At 38.4% G+C, this 25,264-nt stretch overlaps 1 protein-coding gene across 8 annotated transcripts in view; it reads left to right on the top strand.

Annotated features, from left to right (window-relative positions):
- The window catches only part of LOC106081216 (uncharacterized protein DDB_G0271670), an 833,764-nt gene extending 811,461 nt beyond the window's left edge, over positions 1-22,303 (top strand). For 4 of the 8 annotated variants that reach the window (XM_013243027.2, XM_013243028.2, XM_059364483.1 and 1 more), the window contains one exon: positions 18,689-22,303. In XM_013243027.2, the coding sequence (XP_013098481.2) occupies positions 20,168-21,433 (1,266 nt within the window). In that variant the 5' untranslated portion in view covers positions 18,689-20,167 and the 3' untranslated portion in view covers positions 21,434-22,303. Of the gene's footprint in view, positions 1-4,569; positions 4,688-18,688 lie in introns of all 8 variants that reach the window. The other 4 variants (XM_059364486.1, XM_059364485.1, XM_059364484.1 and 1 more) reach the window with 4 other exon arrangements.
- Positions 22,304-25,264: the final 2,961 nt, after the last annotated feature.

The raw sequence follows: 25,264 nt of genomic DNA, 5'->3' as shown, positions 1-25,264 counted from the left end.
TCTAATGTCAAATAACTTTCATTGAGACCTCTTATTGCAAAAGTCACCAAATATGGTATGGGCCCTAAAAACTATCAATATCGAGCTCTACTCGCTTTAGGGCCAAAATTGTCATGGTGAGCAAATACATTCTATTTGGAAGTTATTATGGGGTGGGACGTCCCCCCGACAGTTGATCGTGGTCTACTCCAAAATACTTTTCATTTGAGCCCCATATTCCCATAGACGCCAAACATGACCGGTTTGGGGGGTGTTTTGGTGGTTACGGCGGCCACTCAGTGATTTGGCCCTGAAAATATATATCAGATTCGTGTTCTTATTTGGGACCCATATTGCAATGGTCAGCAAATACGTAAATTTGGATGGTGTTTGGGGGTGGGGTGGTCCCATAACACTTTTTCCCGAATATTGATATCAGATTCGCGAATTACTCCCAAAGACCTTTTATTGGGTTGCCCAAAAAGTAATTGCGGATTTTCATATAGTCGGCGTTGACAAATTTTTTCAACGGCTTGTGACTCTGTAATTGCATTCTTTCTTCTGTCCGTTATCATCTGTTATTTTTAGCTTGCTTTAGAAAAAAGTGTAAAAAAGGTATATTTGATTAAAGTTCATTCTAAGTTTTATTAAAAATGCATTTACTTTCTTTTAAAAAATCCGCAATTACTTTTTGGGCAACCCAATATTTGAGACCCATATTGCTATGGTCGTAAATTTTTCCTCTATGGGGGATGTTTTTGGGGAGGGGTGGTAGCCCAAACTCTTGGTCGCACATTTGGATATCAAATTCGTATTCTACACTCAAACACCTTTTATTTAAGCCCCATATTGCCATGGTCAATAAATAAGTGCTGTTTGGGGGGGGGTGTTTTGGGGATAGAGTGGATCCCCAGAAACTTGGTCCCACTTTTTGATGCTAAATTCGTATTCTACTCTCAAATACCTTTTATTTGAGTCCCATATTGCCATGGTCGGTAAATATGTCCGATTTAGGGGTGTTTTGGGGCTTAGGGTGGTCCCCCTTGCACTTGTCCGACAATTGGATATCAGAAACGTTTTCTTATTCTAAATACCTTTCATTTGAGTCCCATATTGTTGTGATTGGTCTAAATATATGTTTGGTAGGTTTTAGGATGGGGCGGCCCCCCTAGGTACCCCATCCAAAATTAAGATATCAAATTTTTATTTTTAGGGTACTATATGAGAGCACACAAAATTTCGCTTAAATCGCACCACCCATCTCCGAGATGAGGCGTTTCTGAAAATTAAGGTAAGGGGGGAGGGTCCGCCCCCCCTACAGATATCAAAAAATTTAGCACCCTTTTTGCACCACGGGATCAGTATGCACCATCTGCGAAAATTTCAAGAAAATCGGTTCAGCTGTTTTTGAGTCTATAAGGAACACACAAACAAACACAAACTGATTTTTATATAAAAGGACTAAATTTTATATATTTGGACTAAATGCCAGCACGCATGGAAACCTCGAATAATGTTTACAAATAATATGTTGTAGTAATACCTCTCGCTATTACAATATTTAATACCAAAGGGCATTACACGCTTAATATCGTCCATATGGTATTGTTTATATAAAAGACAGGGTTAATTCGCAGGTTAGGCCGCATGGTTGTGATACGAGGGCAATGCAAATTTGCCCATGTAGAGAAGTTTTTACATGGCATAGTACCTCACATGAAGGTGATAACCAACGCTGACAAGAAAGCTCATTGTGCGCAAATTGTGTTTAGCGACGAAGCACATTTTTAGTTCAATGGGTACGCAAATAAGCAGAATTGTCGATTTTGGCATGAAGAGCTAACAATGCATCCAGAAAAAGTCACAATTTGGTAGGGTTCATGGGCTGGTGGCATCATTGGATCGTACTTCTTCAAAGATGATGCGAATCGTAACGTAACTGTGAATGGTGAGCGCTACCGTGAGATGATATCCAACTTTTTTTTTGCCCTAAATGCAAGAGTTTGACTTGCATGACATGTGGTTTCAACAAGACGGTGCCACATGCCACACAGCATGCGTAACAATGGACTTATTGAGAGGCGGGTTCGGTGAACATTTAATTTCACATTCGGGATCGGTCAATTGGCCGCCTAGATCGCGCGATTAAACGCCTTTAGACTATTTTTTGTGGGACTATGTTAAAGCTCATGTCTATACTGACAAGCCCGCTTCAATTGATGCATTGGAAGACAACATTGAAGCATTTATTCCTGATATACCGGCCAAAATGTTGGAAAGAGTACTCCAAAATTTAACTAAACGAATGGACCATTTGAGGCGCAGCCACGGTTAACATTTCCATGAAATAATCTTCAAACATTAAATTATATGGAAATCGTTTAATAAATTAAGTCAGGAGATCGGTGTATATGGCAACTATTGGGTTGCCCAAAAAGTAATTGCGGATTTTTTAAAAGAAAGTAAATGCATTTTTAATAAAACTTAGAATGAACTTTAATCAAATATACTTTTTTTTACACTTTTTTTCTAAAGCAAGCTAAAAGTAACAGCTGATAACTGACAGAAGAAAGAATGCAATTACAGAGTCACAAGCTGTGAAAAAATTTGTCAACGCCTACTATATGAAAAATCCGCAATTACTTTTTGGGCAACCCAATATATCCAAATCTAGACCGATCGGGGCCATATTGAACAGGGAAGTGGAGGAGTCTAACACAACATGCTACATATAGTTTCTGTGAAATCGGATATTAAATGCGTCTATTCTGAAACCAAGCCTATAAATCGAGTTATCGGTCTATGTGACAGATATACCCAAATCTGGACCGATCTGGGCCGAAACTAAACAAGGATGGCGAGGGGTTTACATATCTTGCGTTCTCAAATTTTAGTGACATCGGACAATAAATGCGCCTTTTATGGGCCCAAAACCTTAAATCGAGAGATCGGTCTATATGACAGCTATATCCAAATCTGGACCAATCTAAGCCAAATTGAAGAAGGATGTCGGAGTACCTATCACAACTCAATGTCCCAAATTTTGGCGACATTCGACTATAAATGCGCCATTTATGGGCAGACGACCTTAAATCAAGAGATCGGTCTCTATGGCAGCCATATCTGAAACTGATCCGATCTGGGCCTTATTGAACAAATATGTCAAGAGGCTTAGCACAACTCACTGCATCAAATTTCAGCCAATTCGCTTAAAACATGGGTCTTTAAGACCCAAACCAGCAGATCATAAAGGACGCGTTTATTATCCGATTACGACGAAATTTGGGGCACTGAGTTGTGTTAGGCCCTTCGACATCCCTCTTCAATTTGGTTCAGATTAGGATATAGCTGCCATATAGATCGAACTATCGATTTGGTCTTGGCCCCAAAAATGTCGCATTTATAATCCGATTTCGCTGAAATTGGACACAGTGACTTATATTAGGCTTTTTGAAATCCTTGTCGTATGTGGTTCAGATCGGTCTATATTTTGATATGGCAGCTATGGTGGCATAAATTATGAATTTTTTACCGGATTATGACAAAAGGTGGTTTACATATACACCCGAGCTGGTGGGTATCCAAAGTTCAGCCCGGCCGACCTTAACGCCCTTGTAGTTGTTTTTTTTTTAGTGTATAAGGGCCATTTGTAATACGATTTTGTTGAATCTTGGAGTGCGAGTTATGATAAATCCCTCGGTGTTCTTCATGCCTAGTTTGGTCTAGAGAATATTTCGATTAAGCTGCTTGAGTTTATAAATGGTTCTTGTTTAGCCCATTTGCAATCCCCGTAGGCCACCGTAGCGCAGAGGTTAGCATGTCCGCCTATAACGCTGAACGCCTGGGTTCGAATCCTGGTGAGATCGCCAGAAAAATTGTCAGCGGTGATTTTCCCCTCCTAATGCTGGCAACATTTGTGAGGTACTATGCCATGTAAAATTTCTCTCCAAATCGGCTATAAAAAGCAGGTCCTTTATCATTGAGCTCAAACTTGAATCGGCCTCCACTCATTGATATGTGAGAAGTTTGCCCCTGTTCCTTAGTGGAATGTTCATGGGCAAAATTTGCAATTTGCAACCCCCAACGACCATCGACCAACATTATAAATAAGTCTCTGTTCAAAATTTCAAGCGGATGCCTTTATTGGCTCGACCGCTATCATGGCACACACATTCCTTATGGATTGTACATGGGCAAATTTGCATAGGGAATAGTCATGACAAGTACGAGCCATTACTAGATGCATCTTCTATATGTTTAAAACAAATGTATGTCAAAGAACGAGCCAAATTTAATCCATGGTGGATGGTGTATAAGATATGGCCCCAGCGAATCTTTTGATTGTAATAATCCACTGCCAATGTAGAATGAATTTCGAATCTGACTGAAAGTTATTAACCCCAAAATTTGCAGACAAATGAATCAATTACATGGCCTCAAACCAAGTTAAAACCACTTGTCATTCTTAAGTATCTCCATCGAGTCGAATAGCTAATATCATTACTTTCGCATAATCCTTGAATTGTTTAATGAATTCTCTTCTCACAAAATTGATTTCTATTTCTTGTTTTTTTTTTTTCTTTCTTTAAGTTGCCAGTCGCCCAAATCAAATTAGGCTTGAGTGGGGATTCTTTTGATTTGCCTAATGTATTCAATTAAAGTATATACGGCTAATCTTTGTTATGAAGCATTCGCCGGCATTCCCATGGTAATGTATAAATTAATTAACAGCTAATTAAAATCCATTTGAAAATCCGTTGGGTATATACACATTTATCACCTTTTTTTCTCCTCTTAGTTCCCTTCATTGAAATTTCTAATCCCTTAAAGTGCTTTCAATTAGGAAAGGAATGCATTGGTCGCGGTAAATCTTCCTTAGCAATAGTATCAAGTATTTCTTTTTTTTTGTTGTTGGGGTTTTTGCGGTCTCACATAGGAATTTGGTGGTTTATTGGAAATTTTATTGTGTGTAAGTTGCAAGTTTTTAATATTTCAAAAGAAATTTGTTAAAGTGTTGAATCTTTAATTAATTAAATTGGTGGCTAAGGCAACTGCAGGTTATACGTTTTTGATTTACTTGGATTTGGATTTTCTTGAAATTTGATTTTCATGCAAAAATTCTTCAATATTTGAACTTTATAGAAAAAATTTGTAGAAATTCTTAGAAATTCCCCGAAAAGCTTGGAGTTTATAGAAAGTTTTTCATATACATAACTTGTATCGAAAATTTCACCGAAATTTTAGTTGTTTGATATTTGCCTAGCAAATTTCTTCCAGTGATAATTTTCTTAGTTTTTTTTTCGTAGTTTTTTTTTCACTAAAAATTTTTATCAGTGCAAATCTGAACGCGACCCTTAGCCCTGAATATCTTAATAGCCACCTTCAAAATGCTTGACTTTATGGGACTCAAACAAAATCGTACTCTAGCACGATGCTGATATTACTTCCGGGTCCGCCTCTTAACGCCCTTCAAACCGGTCATGATTGCCTTATACGTATTTCATGGTAGGAAACGAATTTGATATCCAATTTTGAAGCCAAATGTTTGGGGGTGGTGTCACCCCATAAACTTCCCCTAAACCAAAGGCAAATGGGGCTCAAATAAATGAAAATTGAGAGTAGAGCACTATGCTGACAGTTTTTCAGGGCCAAGAACGTGGGTGGCCGCCCCACCTTGCATACTCCTCAAACTTGACACATTTGTGGATTATGGCAAAAAAGGGGCTCAAATCTGTATCTGTTCCGTGGCTAAGTGTTTCGGGACGCCTCACCTTATAAACTCCCTCTAAACCACACATATATAATGACTATATCAATATATAGTTCCAATGTGGGGAGTGGAGTATGAATCTGATATCCACTTTCGGGGCAAAGAGTTTGGCTTCTCCAATCCACCACCAAATCCAAGAGAATGAAGTAGATCTAACATCCAGACTATAATGGGCGAACCCTCCCCTTACACTATTTTCATGCTATATTCGACACGTATGTTAAAGGTCATGGGAGAAGCCGTTGCACAAAATTTCAGCCAAATTGGATAACACTTGCACCTTTCAGAGGCTCAAGAAGTCAAAATCCCATATCGGTTTATATGGCAGCTATATCAGGTTATTAACCAATTTGAATTATTCTTAGCACAGTTGTTGAATATCGTAACAAAACACCTCATGCAAAATTTCAGCTAAATCGGATAATAATTGCGCCCTCTTGTGGCTCAAGAAGTCAAGACCCCAGATCGCCTAATATGTCAGCTATATCAGGTTATGGACCGATTTGAACCATTTTTGATACAGTTATTGAAAGTCGTACCAAAACACGTCGTGCAAAATTTCAGCCAAATCGGATAGGAATTGCTCCCTGTAGAGGCTGAAGAAGTCAAGACCCCAGATCGGTTTTTATGGCAACTATATCAGGTTATAGACCGAGTTGTTGGACGTCATAAAAAACACCTCATGCAAAATTTCAACCAAATCGGATAAGAATTGTGCCCTCTAGCGGCTCTAAAAGTCAAGATCCCAGATCGGCAGCTATATTAAAAAGTGGACCGATATGGCCCATTTACAATCCCAACCGACCTACACTAATAGGAAGTATTTGTGCAAAGTTTCAAGCGGATAGCTTTACTCCTTCGAAAGTTAGCGTGCTTTCGACAGACAGACGGACGGACAGACGGACGGACAGACGGACGGACAGATGGATGGACAGAGGACGGACAAACTGACGGACTTGGCTAAATCGACTTCAAATGTCATGACGATCAAGAATATATACACTTTATGGGATCTTAGATGAATATTTCGAGGAGTTACAAACAGAATGACGAAATTAGTATATCCCCATACTATGGTGGAGGGTATAAAAAAGAACGCAAACAGTCAAGAGCGCAATCACAAATCAGAAAATTTTTATGTTAAGATATTTAGGTTGGGTTAGGTTAGATTAGGTTGAAAAGAGGGTGCAGATATTAATCCGCTCCATGCCCCACTATGGACATACACCTAAGCCAGTAATCGGCTTGTTGTGCACTCTAAAAACTATAAAGTAACCTCTAAAAAGAAAATTTTAAGTTCGTAATTCCCTGCTACTTACAAAAGCCTTAATTGTTTTCCATGCCACTCCCCTAAGTTGGTTCATGTTTGGTATAGTGTCTCCACCTAAGTGCCGGTATCTGTTAGACGCGAAAGCCGGGCAATGACAAAGGAAATGCTCCAACGTCTCATCATCTTCCCCGCGTGCCCTACACATGCTATCACTTGCCGCACCGATTTTACATAAGTAAGCTCGTAGTCCTATGTGTCCCACCGTAGCGCAGATGTTAGCATGTCCGCCTATGACGCTGAACGCCTGGGTTCGAATCCTGGCGAGACCACCAGAAAAAATTTTCAGCGGTGGCTTTCCCCTCCTAATGCTGGCAACATTTGTGAGGTACTATGCCATGTAAAACTTCTCTCCAAAGAGGTGTCGCACTGCGGTACGCTGTTCGGACTCGGCTGTAGAGAGGAAACCTCCTACTTACTAGCTTCCTTCAAGTAATAGCCTCGTCTTCTCAATATCTGGATCCCCCCATAGGCTATTTGCCATTCTACCGACTGTTTCGCTGTTCCACAATGTTTCATGCCCGTGTGTCGCCCACTCCCTTAACTCAGACTGCGCTTCGACCCGAAAGGCTTCGGGTTAACCAAGTTTATTGAAGGCAGTCCTCTGGCCTTCACCGCCATATCGGCTGCCCTTTCATTTCCCCTTACTCCGCTATGGCCCGGCGCCCAAACGATAAGGATTTTGCCATCCTCAGAGCAAGCTTTAATCTCCTTCTTACACTGCAAGACTGTTCGTGACCTTACCGTCCTGGTTGTTATTGCCCTTATGGCAATTTTACTGTCGGTATAGAGGTTCACACTCGACGTCCTTGCGTTAGCACCACACCACTTCACGCATTCCGTGATTGCCCGGATCTCCGCCTGCTAGACCGTATTATGGTCAGGCAGTCTAAAACAGATCTCAGTCCCTGGGTTCTCAATGTAAACACCCAGGTCCACTCTGTCCTCTAGCTATGATACATCCGTATTACATGATCTTCCATGTGGCAATACTAGTGGTCCGTCAATCCAAGACTGTGCCGATGGCAGCAGTGCCTCGCACTCGACTTCAAGGTTCATCTCAGGTATCCGATCGGAAACCTCTTCCCTTTCTTCCAGGTTTCTTATCGTCGCCTCGATTATACCACGATGGTATGAGCTGCTCCCATTCTCAATCCATTCTCCCATCGCCTTAAGTCTCATAGCCGCTTCCCTTCTTTCCAGGTTTCCTATCGTCGCCTCTTTTATACCGCGATGGTATGAGCTGCTCCCATCCTCAATTCATTCGCCTTAAGTCTCTTAGCCGCAGTGACTGTCTCACACTTCATCCGTATGTCAATGGGTCGGATACCCAGTGCCCTAGTGGGCGTGGTCCTCATCGCTCCGGCTATGCCGAGACACCTTATTCTCTGAACCTGTTGTATGGTCCTTATGTTGCACTTTTCCTCCATAGCAGTCCACCAAACTACTGAGGCGTAAGTAAGTATTGGTCTAATAACGCTCCTGTAGAGCCAGTGGACTATCCTCGGGTTCAGGCCCCATTTCGAGCCAATGGCCCGTCAACATAGTGCCCAACATCTGTGAGCTTTCTCAGTATGCTCGTGAATGTGACACTTCCAATTCAGTTTCCTGTCCAAGATCACACCTAAGTATTTGACCTTGTCAGATATCGAAATCGTCTTATTGAGGAAACGTGGTGCGTTTAATTGGCCCACCTTCGTCTTCCTCGTGAACAGGCATATTTCAGTCTTCTCTGGGTTAACGTTGAGACCTCTGGGTCTAGCCCAGTCATAGGTCATATGTAAGACCCTTTCGGCCCTTCTACATAGCTCGTTCGGATCCTTACCCCTTAGAAGTATTATAACATCGTCTGTGTAGCAGACGGTTTTAAATCTCTCCTTAGTCAGCATCCGTAATAGGTCATTTATGGGGATCACCCATAGGAGTGGCGATAAATTGCCCCTGTGGCGTGCCCTGTGCCTTTTTTCCCCCTTATATTTTATGCCATGAGACACACAATTTATTCACCTGTTCCTTAGCATATGGTTTATCCAGTCTCTAAGGACCGGGTCCACACGGTACTGGTCTAAGGATTGGATGAGTGTGTCAGTACGCACATTTTTAAAAGCCCCTTCGATGTCAATGCAATTTATCCACCTACTCCATATCACAACTTATCCACCTGTTCCTTAGCATATGGTTTATCCAGTCTCTAAGGACCGCGTCCACCCGGTACTAAGGATTGGATCAATGTGTCGGTCCGTACCCCTCGTTGTCAATGCAATTTATTTACCTGTTCTTTAGTACAATTTATCTACCTGTTCCTTAGCATATGGTTTATCCAGACTCTAAGGACCGGGTCCACCCGGTATTGGTCTAAGGATTGGATCAGTGTGTCGGTCCGCACATTGTTAAAAGCCCCCTGGATGTCCATGCATACCGCCAGGGTGTACGTTTCGGCATTGAAGGATTTTTCTATTTTATGCACAACTCGTGCAGGGCAGTCTCCACCGACCTTCCCTTTACATAGACATGCTGTTTGTAGTTCAGCAGTTCGCTGGACTTCTTACTCTATATCATGGTGTCCACAATACGTTCCATGGTTTTGAGAAGAAAGGACATAAGGCTTATGGGTCTGTAGGCTTTTGGTGTCGCATAACTTGCCTTGCCGGGCTTCGGTATAAACACCACTCTTGCCTCCTGCCAGGCTTTCAGAGTATATGCAAGTCCTAGGCACACTGTGAAAATTTTGGCCAGACGAGGCGCCAGATAGTCTGCCTCTTTCTGTAGTAACACCGGAAATATTCCATCAGATCCGGCTGACTTAAATGGTTTGAAGCTCTTCAAGGCTACCTTGGCCTGAATTCCGTTATTATTGGGTTGCCCAAAAAGTAATTGCGGATTTTTCATATAGTCGGCGTGGACAAATTTTTTCACAGCTTGTGACTCTGTAATTGCATTCTTTCTTCTGTCAGTTATCAGCTGTTACTTTTAGCTTGCTTTAGAAAAAAAGTGTAGAAAAGTATATTTGATTAAAGTTCATTCTAAGTTTTATTAAAAATGCATTTACTTTCTTTTAAAAAATCCGCAATTACTTTTTGGGCAACCCAATATAAACCTTCGATCAAATATTTAAAGTTTTGAAATTTTTAAGTTTTAATGCATGGTCTGTCGAATATGATGCCAATTAGATTTTTATGGAAGACTCCACAGTTCTCCATTACTATTTTCCCATGCCAAAGAGGTTGCATAGAAAACTTCATCTGACCCAAATGAGGAATATCTTAATTTACAAAAAAAAAATTTTTCTTATCCCCCCACCTTTCGTTGAATACAAATCAATTAAGTTATCACTTTATCACTGGGGTGATAAACATTTTATCACGACGCCATAATCTAATGTGAAAGTTGAAAATGCAACAACTTTTTGTTTTATCGACCTACTCTACTCTACCTCTTTCATGTTTCTACATCTGAGAAAATGCCTATCGTGTGTTTTTCACGACGCCAAAGCCATCAAACAAACATTTTGAATAAACAAATGAATGAGAATGTTGGTTGAATTTAATCAAATTTCCCGCCTGCTTTTGTGATGCCAGGCATCATGCATCACGATGCAGTCAAGCAGCACTCGGTATTGCCACTATTAACATTTTAAACTGATTAAAACCCCATTTAACACACTAATTAACTTAAAGTTTATTTATTATTAGTCGAAGCCATAGATGGAAGCCAAACCAGTCAAAGCTGCATTGCATTGCATTGCCTTGTCATCGCGTTAATTCGAATGGGTTTGATGACATTTCCTACTTGCATTGGCGCTCTCTATGCCTTTGCTGTTTTAATCAATTTTGCTCTTTGGGTTTTAAAGGTACGCAAGCATCTGTTGTAGCCTGGATTTATTATCTTTTATTAAAATAATATTGTTGGTTACTGGCAATACGCTAATGCAGTGGTCCATGGAGGTTTACACTACAAAAAAATAATTTAAAAAATAATTAAAACAAGAAAAAAGGCATTAAGTTCGGCCGGGCCGAACTTTGGATACCCGCTACCTCGTTTATGTATGTAAATCTCATTTCGTCACAATCCGGTGAAAATTGAATAACTTATGCAACATTGAGACATTGAGTAGTCTAATATATATGTCACTATTCAATTTTGTAGAACAGATATATCCAATTATAAACCGATCATAATCATTTTAAAGTCGGATATCGTGAGACTTAGAAATACCACTGTTTCAAAGGTCGGATGTTGGGAGACTTAAAACTGCTTATTATTTCAAATTTCAGCAAAATCGGTTAAAAAATAAAGCTTTTATTGGCTTCGGACCCTTTATCGGCAGATCGGTCTATATGGTAGCTATATCTAAATATAGTCCGATCTGAACCATATTTGTGTCGGATGATAGGAGGCTTAAATCTGCGCACTATTCCAAATTTAAGCGAAATCGAATAAAAAAAAAGCTTTTATTGGCTTCAGACACTTTATCGGCAGATCGGTCTATATGGTAGCTATATCTAAATATAGTCCGATCTAAACCATATTTGGGTCGGATGATAGGAGGCTTAAAATAACCCACTGTTTAAAATTTCAGCGAAATAGGGTAATAAATAAAGCTTTTATGGTTTTCAGACCCTTTATCGGGAGAACGGTCTGTATGGCAGCTATACGTAAATATAGTCCGATCTGAACCATATTTTGGTCAGATGTCGGGAGGCTTAAATTAACCCATTGTTGCAAATTTCAGCGAAATTGGGTAATAAATAAATCATTTAAGGTCTGCAGACCCTTTATCGGGAGATCGGTCTATACGGCAGCTCTATCTAAATATAGTCCGATCTGAACCATATTTAGGTTCGAAGTTAAAAGGTCTGAAACTACTCATTGTTTCAAGTTTCAGCGAAATCGGTTGAAAATAAAGCTTTTATGGGCTTCAGATCCTTTATCGGGAGATCGGTTTATATGTCATATAAACCACATCTAAATATGGACCGATCTAATCCATATTTAAGTCATATGTCGGGAGGAAAGAGAAGGCTTGATATAACCCACTAATTCAAATTTAATCGAAATCGGACAATAATTGCGGCCTTAATGTGCTTAAGACCCTCAATGGGCAGATCGCTCTATATGGTAGCTATATCTAAATATGGTCCGTTCTTAATCACATTTGAGTCTTAGACAACTTAAGCTCAAAACAACTCACTGTTTCAAATTTCAGCGAAATCGTACCAAAAATGCGGATTCTACAGGCTTAAGACCCTAAATCATCAGGTCGGTCTATATGGCAGCTATATCTAAATATAGTCCGATTGGGCGAGAAATACTAGTCTGTGCAAAATTTCAACTCAATATCTCAGTTTTTAATGACTGTAGAGTGACTGAACTGACTGACACACGGAAGGGCAGACACAAGGACATCGTTCAGTCGCCTTAGAATGTTTTGACGATCCGAAATATATATACTGTGCAGGATTGGAAATGGATATTTCGATGTCTTGACGGAATGACTAAATGAATATACAGGGATTTTATCCTATCCTAAGGTGATGGGTATAAAAACTCCTCAAAATTAGATTTTGCTAGATTAACTTGCCAGAATTGGAAATTCAAGAACATTTTGTCGATATTAGGTTTTCATTTTCAAGTTTTTCGCATGTTAGGGCGAAGATCATAAAATTTTACAATTCATATTTGTTTCTCTCTTCAGACGATCTCAGTGATCGGAGACAAACAAGAATTGTAAAATTTAATGATCTTCGCCCTTACAGACAAAAAACTTGAAAATTTAAAAATTCGACAGAGCCCGGCCGGGATTCAAACCTGGGCACACGGAGCAGCGGCGAGAGTCATTGCCGTTGTTTTAGCGTTTGAAGCCATCAATACAACTTCCAACAGATGCCCAAAATCATGTGTAGTACGGAAGAAGTGTATTTTTTCACAGAAAGAATGTCACTACACAAAAATACATGCATTGGGCAAAAGTACAGCTAATAGACAGGGTTGACGAGCGTGGTTAATGTGGTAATGGTATCATAGATGCGTTTTCGCTATTAAAACGATTCAAATACAACATACCAACACACGGCCCTTGAAGCCATCACACCTAATATGGTTGAAAAGTCTTCTAGTCTTCTGTGTGTTGCTATCTTTGGCTTTCCTTTTCCTTTTGCATCTTCGATCATTGTCTCGAAAGAGAAACAAAGAAAAATTGGAAAACTGGTCCATTTATTTTACGAAGGATCTTTTTTTCAAATATTCCATGTATTGCCTCATCTGCTTTTGCAAGTAACCATGCTTCGGAGCCATACAACAGCATGGGTAGTACCAGTTTATTGTAGAGTGATTTTCGTCTATGGAGAGGTGGCTTTGCTCCTAAACTGCTTGCTGAATTCCCAATATTATCCATTTTTCTTATTTTTTTTCCTTATCTGTGGATTTTGTGGGAGTTGAAACCATCCATTTTGTGTTATTTTCATTTACTGACAGACAAAGGCTGCAGTTAATACTTCCGTTGACCAACCCGATGTCATTGGCATAGGCGAGAAGCATATATTCTCCTCTGAATAGTGTACCATGGCCATTCACACCTACATCTCGTATAATCTTCTCCAGCAGGATACTAAAGAGATCGCCCAATAGGCTGTCTCCCTGTCTGAAACCTCGTTTACTATTGAACGGTTCGGAAAGGTTCTTTCCTATTTTAACTGAGAAGTGTGTACCAGTATCAGTATCGGAGGCCATCGTGGCGCAGAGGTTAGCATGTCTGCCTATGACGTACAGTGGGAGAAAGGTATCGAAAAAAATCGAAATCGAAAAAAACTAATAAAAAATGCGCAGTTTGAGAACGGGTAGAGATATATTTTTTAAATTTGGAATGATTAGGGCTGAGGTGGTAGCGAGACGTGTGTATAATTTCGAGAGACCCTAGAGGTGTCGCACTGCGGCACGCCGTTCGGACTCTGCTATAAAAAGGTAGCCTCTTATCATTGAGCTTAAACTTGACTCGGACTGCACTCATTGATAGGCGAGAAGTTTGCCCGTGTTGCTTAGGGAAATGTTCATGGGCAAAATTTGCAAATTTGCCTAGGTTATTCGGGAGCCTTTTGGTCTTGATCGAGATTGAAAAAAAATGTAGGAAAATAGCGATTAGTCATTCTTTTTGATTAGTTCTATCATAACATGATCTATAGGGATTCTCGTGTTTTGATCGGGTTAAAGTCATGTGGCCGTGAGAATCCCTAGTTGTTGGAATCTGGTACTGCAAACCATCTCGGCGAAATTTGCAAATTTGCCTAGGTTATCCGGGAGCCTTTTGGTCTTGATCGAGATTGAAAAAAATGTGGGAAAATAACGAATAGTCATTCCTTTTGATTAGTTCTATCATAACATGATCTATAGGGATTCTCGTGTTTGATCGGGTTAAAGTCATGTGGCCGTGAGAATCCCTAGTTGTTGGAATCCGGTGCTGCAAACACCCTCGGCGAAGTTAATTAGACTCCATCCTTTATCAGTAGTTTCTTCGAATAGGCTTAATTTTTAGATAGTTCCTTCCCTATTTTGTTGCATCAATATCACCTAGAAAAATTTTAATATTTTTGGCGGAATAGCGTTCGTCCTTGTGTTCCGTCGGGACTGATCTTGAAGAATTTGACCATTTTACGGGTTGGAGGATAAGAGGATAGCCACCTCTTATCCACCGTAGTAGATCTTGAGACAAGGTATTTCAATCTTCGACTTACCACAAAGCCACAGCCAAATTCATGCCTTATTTCATGGCACCTATAAAATAAGGCGTCGCCTCTTCGTGTTGTTGTGGAGCCTTTCCGAGCCATCGCACTTCCGGTATAGGCCTGTACTGTTTGTTTGCCCTGTATTTCTCCAAAACATCCGCCAGTGCGTATACTGCAGCCTTTCTATAAAGAGTTCACACACTCAAGGACCAGATAGACAAGCCGTTTCTATACAAGATCCGTTTATATACAGGATTTCATCAAAATATAATTTTTGTACAAAGTATCATCAAATTTTACTCTTCCGTAAGAGATTCTTATTTGGTTTGGTTTTTCTTGACAATTTCTTCAAAGCTAAATTTTTGCTACAAAATTTTGTTTTCTAAAAAACATCTTAATATTTAATACTTTTTTAAACCAATGTATTTACTAACATTTTTATCTGAGTGTATGCGAAGCCAAAATCCCCTCCATTTATTGACAACTGTTGATACAGTTATACAGTTGATGTTAACACATCATGGATTCGCACGACAAATCTCTTAATCATCATTGAGATCCTAACCAAATTAATGTTGATTTCATTGGATGAAGCGGATTAACGGGTTTAATTAGTTCACACACAATATCAGAGCAATTTTGATAACACACATTTTATTTCCGCAATACGGTTGTATACTGATCGCTACTCTGGCAAAGATTTTCATTTTTTAAAGCATACCAACACCAGTATGGTGTGAGATGTTGTATGTATGGTGAAGTTGTTTGCCGCACAAAAAAGGAGAAAGACTTAGTTACATAAAAGGCCGGTAGAGGGCATAGGGAATTAGAAACAAGTTAAGTCTGCTTAGTTCGGCCAGGTGGAATCTTATATACCCTCCACCATGGATCGCATTTGCCAAATTCATTGCCCGGTATCTCCTTATAGGCAAACAAAGGATAATGGATCGAAATTGCCATGGAATCGAATCCATATCAGGTTACGGACCGATTTGGACCCTACATGGTTTGGATGTTGGGGACCTCAAGAAATATAATAGAAAGAACGGTTTATATGGGAGCTATATCAGGTTATAGACCTATTCAGACCTTATTCGGCATGTTGAAAGCGCTATGAAAAGTCATCTTGCAAAATTTTGGCCAAATCGGAAGAGAATTGCCCCCTATAAAGGATCAAGAAGTATAATCGGAAGATCGATTTATATGGGAGTTTTATCATGTAATGAACTGATTCAGACCATATTTGATACGCATAATGAATGTCGTATGACTCGTTATACAAAACGTCAGTCCGATTCGGACTTATTTAGAGGCGAGTACGGTGGACATTTTATTTCACGTTTGGTGCCGGTCAATTGGCCGCCTAGATCTTGCGATTTAACGCCTTTAGACTTGTTTTTGTGTGCTATGTTAAAGCTCATGTCTATATAGGCAAGTCCGCTTCAATTGACACATTGGAAGACAACATTGAAGTATTTTTTCGTGAGATACCGGTGGAAATGTTTGAAAGAGTATGCCAAAATTGGACTAAGGCGATGGATCATGTGAGGCGCAATCACGGCAACATTTGCTTGAACTAATGATCAGAGACTGCACCAAATACATTTTTTCTTTTGTTGCTGCGCTGTTGCTCTTCCAGTTAAATTTAGGGGTACTCACTTAAAATCTAAGGGCGCAAAGATAAAAGACTGCACCAAATACATTTTTTCTTTTGTTGCTGAGCTGTTGCTCTTCCAGTTAAATTTAGGGGTACTCACTTCAAATTTAAGGGCGCAAAGATGAAAGACTACACCAAATACATTTTTTTTTTGTTGCTCTTCCATTTAAAATTAGGGGTACTCACTTAAAATTTAAAGGCGCAAAAATCAGAGACTACACCAAATACATTTTTTTCTTTTGATGCTGAGCTGTTGCTTTTCCATTTGAAATTAGGGGTACTCACTTGAAATTTAAACGAATTTTCTTTAACTTCTCTCTACATAGAAATTAAGATTTAGTGAGTTTTGATCAAAGTAATATAGACTTAAATAATCAAATTTACTTAACTTTTTATGTGAAATTAATGGATATTTGCGTGGTTTTTTCCATGACGATCTAATGTTAATTTCGGCATAAGTAGAAATGGAATATTAGTCGTCTCAGTTGGTAATTATGCTGGGTGTCGTTTAGATAAATGGTAGACAATGACATTGCCCAGGAACAATTGGTGTACCTCCACTGCTTGTGGGCATAGAAAGGATGAATTGGAACCCGATTAATGGCCACGCCGATGTACTTTAGAGAAGAAGGTCTAGTTTTTCTTCGTATTTAACTCTCCACTCCTCTACTTGAGCATCGCCCTCCAAACAGAAAATGTTGATAGAGGCTCGCTGATGGAATTTGGAGGATTGGAGGGGGAGTCCTGAATGCCTAGAGTGGTGTGCCAAATAATCTCTCTTTGGTTTGGACGAAAATTGTTCCACAATAGTAAAATTGCAAATTGTGCCCATGAACATTCCACTAAGGAACAGGGGCAAACTTCTCACATATCAGTGAGTGCAGTCCGATTCAAGCTCAAGCTCAATGATAAGGAGCCTCCATTTTATAGCCGAGTCCGAACGGCATGCCGCAGTGCGACACCTCTTTGGATAGAAGTTTTACATGGCATAGAACCTCACAAATGTTGCCAGCATTAGGAGGGGAAAACCATCGCTGAAAATTTTTTCAGATGGTCTCGCCAGGATTCGAAACCAGGCGTACAGCGTCATAGGCGGACATTCAAACCTCTACGCTACGGTGGCCAAAACAATAGTTTTCTTGGTTAATAAGACAGTCATTGTCTGACACGTGGGCTCAGCACTCTGTAGGTTATGGGAATGCGAGGAATCAATGAAGTTGGGTAACTCCGCAGGATTTCGGAGTGGCTCTTACGATGTGGGATCATATTTATTCTTGTCACTCTTCCTCTGGGGAATGATCATATTGTCCACCTTACCGATCAGATCTTCGGTTGTTGGAGTTTCACTCAGGGAAGCTTCTAAGATCGATGGCATGGAGGCCACCGTGGCGTAGAGATTGGCATGTCCGCCTTTGACGCTGAACGCCTGGGTTCAAATCCTACCAGGAACATTAGAGGATTTTTCAGCCGTGGTCATCCCCTCCTAATGCTGGCGACATTTGTGAGGTACTGTACTAATTGGTATGGCGGCCAAAGAGGCGTCGCTCTGCGGTACGCCGTTCGGACTCGGCTATGGTAAGGAGGTCCCTCATCATTGAGCATTGAGTTTGCCCTAGTTCTTTAATGGAATGTACATGGCCAAATTTGCATTTTTGCTATTGATTCAAATAAAAATTTCATGAATTTTTCTGAATGTGTTTTTTTTGAAAAACTTTCCTATAACAATCTTTATAAGGATTTATGTGAAATTCCTTGCAAGTCGATGTATACAGTGTACAGCTGTACATTTTTCCATCTTAGCCAAATTTTGTAAAATTTACCACAGAAATGTGGACACAAAGAGCCACTTTAACATTCTGTATCAATTTGTGTGTGTACATTGACCAGGAAATGCGGTCACTGCTTTCGATTTTGGGCTCAAAAATGGTCTTATCTTCTTACTGCTTGACTAATGCCACTTAAAATTCTTCGGTAATATTTCATTACACTGTCATATGAAGTTTCCACATTATCTCCTTATCAAATAAGGACAATTGGAAATCCATTATATTTGCTCACTTGAAATAACAAAACCATAGAAAAAAAAAACCGAAATGAGAATATCAATAATAGGAAATGAATCGAAAATGCAAATAGTGATCACTGATAAATTGAAAACCAAATGCAACCATAACACATACAAAAATCCATGAAGAGACTAATCTTTCGTTCTTTTTCTTTGGCTTTCTTTCTTTCAGATATAATTATTTGCTTTTTGCATGTAAATAATAGAAAAATCAACTAGGAAAACGAAACAGCAGCAGCAGCAGACACGCAATGGCAATGGTAGAAAAATTCCTACCATAGCTAAATTGAATTACAAATATCATACACAACAATATGGGCCCATGGTGATGATGAAGAGATAAAACCATAGAAAGAGACCCCCAAGAATAGGACCATACAGCGACCATAAAGTCCAAAGTAAACAGAGAAAAGACATAAACCAATCAGAAAATCAAACAAGCTCCGCCACATCGCAAACATACTGCATTTACAGCTCCTCATGTGTTCATGAAAAAAACGGAGAATTATTGTAAACAAACATAAGGATCGCATTGAAGAATAAACAAGAACAACTATAGAACCTAGAACCTCATACACACACCGTATGGATGTGCAGAGTCCATATATCTCCATCCATAGTAGCGGCAATGAATGATTAATTTCGTGTTTTCCAAGCGGAAAATGTTGGTGATATTGAAAAACGAAATGTAAACAACACATTGATGATTAGAACTACAATGTCTCCTACTGATCGCCATAAAAACATTATCGATCAGAAATTCATTAACAAAAACAACAACAATAGAGTGGTATACCAACATTTACTACCAGCAACATCAAATCGTAAGCAAATAGCCTGTATTGCAGCAGCACCAGCAGCAGCAGCATTAAGGCCAATGTTGTTTACCTTTACCAACGGCCGACACACTGAAAACTCTGCCACCAAGAAAAGGTCAACGTTATCCTCCTCAATATCATTGTCACCTTTGCTGAGGTTAGAATTGCGTTTATTGCTGCATACCAGTGTTGAAATAGAAGAAGAAGAACAACAACAACAACAAAACCATCAAAGCAGAGTTGTTGTTGTTCCTGCGACCATTAGTGATAGGAATTGTTTGTTGTAGATTCCAGTACTATCAACGCCACCACACAAACAACAACAACACCAACAACAAGAACAACATAGGTTCCGAGGCACGTTTTCCCATCTAGCCAAAGCAAACAATCATAGAACGCCAAGGGCAGGCAGATTACCCAACCATACGCCATACGACAGCCTTTTTGGAAATTTGGTTTTGTAAAACCCTGGGTCATTGGGTTTTGCATTCATTTCCCTAACGAACTCTAAAGTGTTCACAACGAAAACCCGCCGCGTTGTAATTTCCATAGTCAAGAGGAAATAGACTTGTCCCTAACCAACCACCAGGCATTTAAATTGAAAATATTCTTAAAAACGAAAGTTGACCCACCTACTCCAAGAACTTTACCATTATTTTGGAGCACTTCAGTGCATTGTGGCTATACGTTAACGTTAAGCAGCCGTAGCCATTTACATTGAACACGAACAGCAGCTGCCAGCCATTGGCGCCCAACGTGTGGGCTAGGAAACTTTGCTGGCGCCCATATCACCTTCTGCCATATTTTTAAGCTCAATGTGAAACCAATGGAAAATGATGTCTATGATGATGTTTTACGTGAACAAAAGCAGCTTTAAAAGCAACATCACCAGCACCAGCACCAGTAGCTGTAGCAGTAGCAGTAGCAGTAGTGGCGGCAGCATAAATAATCCCAAAAGCGGCCAAGTCGCTCAGCCACAGCATAGCATCCATATTAGCTTTAAATCCCAAAACAAAATCGCCCCCAAGTGCAGTGAAGATGCTGCGCTCATCAACTCCAACATCTTGGGAGAAGAAAATTTGGAGGATACCCGGCATAAGCCAACAATGGAGCAGCAACAGCCACACAGATGGTCTAGTAGAAATCATAATAATAGCCTGGAGTTAAGTCACCCATTGGCTTATTGCAAAAGCAGATTTTGTAGATGTTCTTACCAGGGCTCTTGTTGCCAATGTTGTTGCTGCTGCTGGGACAATAGCAGCGGCGGCAGAGAGCTCAAGCAGCTGCCTGAAAAGAGAACAATAAGTGGCATCGATAATGGGGAAAAAGCTCAAAGTCCAATAGCAACAAATTGTGGGAAAAGTAGCAATATAAAGGAAAAGCAAAGCATTCAACGGCTGGCACAGCGAAATGCAGATGATTGCTTAAGCAGCAGCAGCACCAGCAACAACCCCAACAACTGTTGTTGTCACAACAACAGCAGCACAAACTTAACAACTACCATTAGCAGCATTACTAGCCTTAGGACTAGAGAATATGATAAAACAACAACAGCAACAAAGACTAGGAGTAGGACATGGACATGGCCAACAAGGCCTGCGAATACGCTGAATGGGCATGAATCCAGCGGCGGCATCAAAGATGACCCCACCACCACCACCACCACCACCAACAGCAACCCAGAAAAGACTTTAAGACCTCTTGGGCTCTCACTGTCACAAAGCCATTCAAAACCAGCCGAGTCAACAACGAGAACCAAGTCAAAGCTTTACCACCCTTACCATACTGCTGAGCGTCAGCTAAAACGTAAGCAGTACACCAAAAGCCTTAGAAGAACTTTATCAACATGCGTTTTCCCCTCCACACCATCCCTAGCAGCAGCAGCAGCAGCAGCAGCATCAACCGCTATAGCAACAGCCTCATGCTTATACAACAACATTATTAGGCATTTAGGCCTACAGCTATGTTGTCTCCTGCTGTTAAGACTTACCATGATGACCACTGGTCTTGCTGTTGGCATGGATACAGCAAATGCAAATCTCACCGATTTGGGCAGTCCGGGTATGTACAAGTCTCATAACATAAAAACCATATGCTAACCAACTGCCTCAGTGAAACGTAGTCTATAGCAAAATAACATCATCTTAACCAAAGATTAACAATATAATCAAGTTTGGTCATTTCCTTTTTACCCCTTTCTTTGACCTGCTGTTTCCCTTTCACACTCTTTATTTTTTTTTTCTTCTTGCCTTCCATAATTTCTATATCAGTTATGCTCGCACAAAAATCAAAGCTGCCTCCCCCAGAAGCTGAGGATTTTGATTTTTTGTGTGTGTGGCCTCCAGCTGGTTTAAACAGTTTTTTTTTCTTTTCCTCTTCTATCTTCTCCCCCCCATTTGCGACACTTATGGGGGAAAAAGGAAACAATTCTATGCCTCCCAATATGTTGCGACAGACATTAAATAAAGATATTCTCTATGGGGATTTTCGATGAGGACTTTATTGGCAAATTTAAAAGCTTTTCAATTTAATACAAAAAAAAAAAAAAACTTTGAATGGAATTGTCTTCTAGGCCATTTTGAAAGCTGATTTTCAATCTACGCACTTGTTTTTCAAAAAAAAAAAAAGATCTAAGAGCTAAGATCCAGTGTCCTTCCTTTTTTCCATTTAAATGCTTTTTTATGCAAAGCGTAGCCCAGAATGGGTTAATCACATATGACACAAAAGAAAATTGAAGCAGAAGTATAGTGACCTATAGATACATAGAAAATAGAAAAGAAAGAGTTAAACATGAAAGACTTTCAAAGTTTTATGAATTAAAAGTTAGTTGAATAACTTGTTATGTGGTTGTTTCGTAATTTGCATATGATATCCAAATGGTTTATATAAAAACCCTTTAATTAAAGAAATGTCAGCTATTGGTCTGTCAGACGGACGAACAAAATTCACAATAGCAATTTATTTGCAGAAAATAATAGATAAACAATTTCTTCTTACCCTGCGGGGTAAAAATTAGCGCCAGAAGACCACCCGTAGCATGCAGTGAAAACAAAATAATATAAAATAATAAGTAAATGCAGATACAATAAAAAAATTAAACAATAATAAAAGAAATTATATTGGGTTGCCCAAAAAGTAATTGCGGATTTTTCATATAGTCGGCGTTGAAAAATTTTTGCACAGCTTGTGACTCTGTAATTGCATTCTTTCTTCTTTCAGTTATCAGCTGTTACTTTTAGCTTGCTTTAGAAGTTTTTTAAAAATGCATTTAAGTTTATAAAAAAATAAAATAAAACAAAAAAACAATAAAATAAAACAAAATAAAGTAAAATAACTAAAAAGGAAATGAGATGGAAATAAAATAAAATAAAATAAAATAAAATGGAAATAAAATAAAATAAAATAAAATAAAATAAAATAAAGTAAAATAAAATAAAATAAAATAAAATAAAATAAAATAAAATAAAATAAAATAAAATAAAATAAAATAAAATAAAATAAAATAAAATAAAATAAAATAAAATAAAATAAAATTAAATTAAATTAAATTAAATTAAATTAAATTAAATTAAATTAAATTAAATTAAATTAAATTAAATTAAATTAAATTAAATTAAATTAAATTAAATTAAATTAAATTAAATTAAATTAAATTAAATTAAATTAAATTAAATTAAATTAAATTAAATTAAATTAAATTAAATTAAATTAAATTAAATTAAATTAAATTAAATTAAATTAAATTAAATTAAATTAAATTAAATTAAATTAAATTAAATTAAATTAAATTAAATTAAATTAAATTAAATTAAATTAAATTAAATTAAATTAAATTAAATTAAATTAAATTAAATTAAATTAAATTAAATTAAATTAAATTAAATTAAATTAAATTAAATTAAATTAAATTAAATTAAATTAAATTAAATTAAATTAAATTAAATTAAATTAAATTAAATTAAATTAAATTAAATTAAATTAAATTAAATTAAATTAAATTAAATTAAATTAAATTAAATTAAATTAAATTAAATTAAATGAAATGAAATGAAATGAAATGAAATGAAATGAAATGAAATGAAATGAAATGAAATGAAATGAAATGAAATGAAATGAAATGAAATGAAATGAAATGAAATGAAATGAAATGAAATGAAATGAAATGAAATGAAATGAAATGAAATGAAATGAAATGAAATGAAATGAAATGAAATGAAATGAAATGAAATGAAATGAAATGAAATGAAATGAAATGAAATGAAATGAAATGAAATGAAATGAAATGAAATGAAATGAAATGAAATGAAATGTTTTGTTTGTTTGTTTTCAGTTCCGTATAGACTCAAAAACGGCTGAACCTATTTTCATGAAATTTTCGCAGGCGGTATAGATTGAGCCCCCAGTGAAAATAGGTTACTAAATTTTTTGATATCCGAAGGGGGGGGGGGGGGGACCTCTCCCTTACCCCAATTTTCAAAAACGCCAGATCTCGGAGATGGGTGCACCGATTTAAGCGAAATTTTGTATGCCACCTCATGGTATCCCAAAAACACGAAATTGGTATACAATTTTGGGGTCAACTATTCACAGATTGTGTTGGCTAGTCTGGAAGGACCAATCTATATATATAAAAATGAATTTGTGTTTGTTTGTTTGTCGGTTTGTTTGTATTTCCGGCTCCAAAACGGCTGAACCAAATATCTTGAAATTTTCACAGATTTTGTAGGTTGGTCTGCAAGAAAACATTGGCTGTATAATTTTTTGAAATCGGAAGGGGGGGCGGACCCTCCCCCTTACCCCAAAAGTACTACCCAAAAATAAAACTGAACCGATCGGGACAATATGGAACTCAAATAAAAGGTATTTAGGAGTAGAGTATGAATTTTATATTTAAAATTGGGTCCAAGTAACTGGGAGGTCACCCTAACCCCAAAACCCCCTAAAATAGGTTTCTTGTACGATCATGACAATATGGGATTCAAATGAAAAATGTTTGGGAGTATATTGCGAAAATGGTCAGGAAGAAGAAATAGGCTACATAATTTGTTGATATCGGATATCGGACCCACCCCGTTAGCCAAAAACACCACCCAAAATCAAAATAGGACCATTCGGGACAATATGGGTATCAAATGAAAGGTATTGGTGAGTAGAATACGAATATGGAAAATTTTAGTCTAAATACCCATCGAGCACACCCCAACCCTAAAATTCCCCCAAACAGACATATAGCACGTTCATGTCAATATGGGGCTAAAATGAAAGGTATTCGGGAGTAAATTACGAATCTGGCATACAAAATTAAATCGAAGTATGGGGGCGGACCCTCCCCCTTACCCCAAAAGTACTACCCAAAAATAAAACTGAACCGATCGGGACAATATGGAACTCAAATAAAAGGTATTTAGGAGTAGAGTATGAATTTTATATTTAAAATTGGGTCCAAGTAACTGGGAGGCCACCCTAACCCCAAAACCCCCTAAAATAGGTTTCTTGTACGATCATGACAATATGGGATTCAAATGAAAAATGTTTGGGAGTATATTGCGAAAATGGTCAGGAAGAAGAAATAGGCTACATAATTTGTTGATATCGGATATCGGACCCACCCCGTTAGCCAAAAACACCACCCAAAATCAAAATAGGACCATTCGGGACAATATGGGTATCAAATGAAAGGTATTGGTGAGTAGAATACGAATATGGAAAATTTTAGTCTAAATACCCATCGAGCACACCCCAACCCTAAAATTCCCTCAAACAGACATATAGCACGTTCATGTCAATATGGGGCTCAAATGAAAGGTATTCGGGAGTAAATTACGAATCTGGCATACAAAATTAAATCGAAGTATGGGGGGCACCTTAGTCTATATAATTTTAAGATATCGGATGAAGGCGGTCCCTCCCCTTTACCCCAAAATCGCTAT

This window comes from Stomoxys calcitrans, chromosome 3 (assembly GCF_963082655.1).
Source record: "Stomoxys calcitrans chromosome 3, idStoCalc2.1, whole genome shotgun sequence".
Classification (NCBI taxonomy): Eukaryota; Metazoa; Arthropoda; class Insecta; order Diptera; family Muscidae; genus Stomoxys; species Stomoxys calcitrans.
The sequence above is the reverse complement of the archived record's forward strand: the minus strand, read 5'-3'. Positions and strand labels throughout refer to the sequence as shown.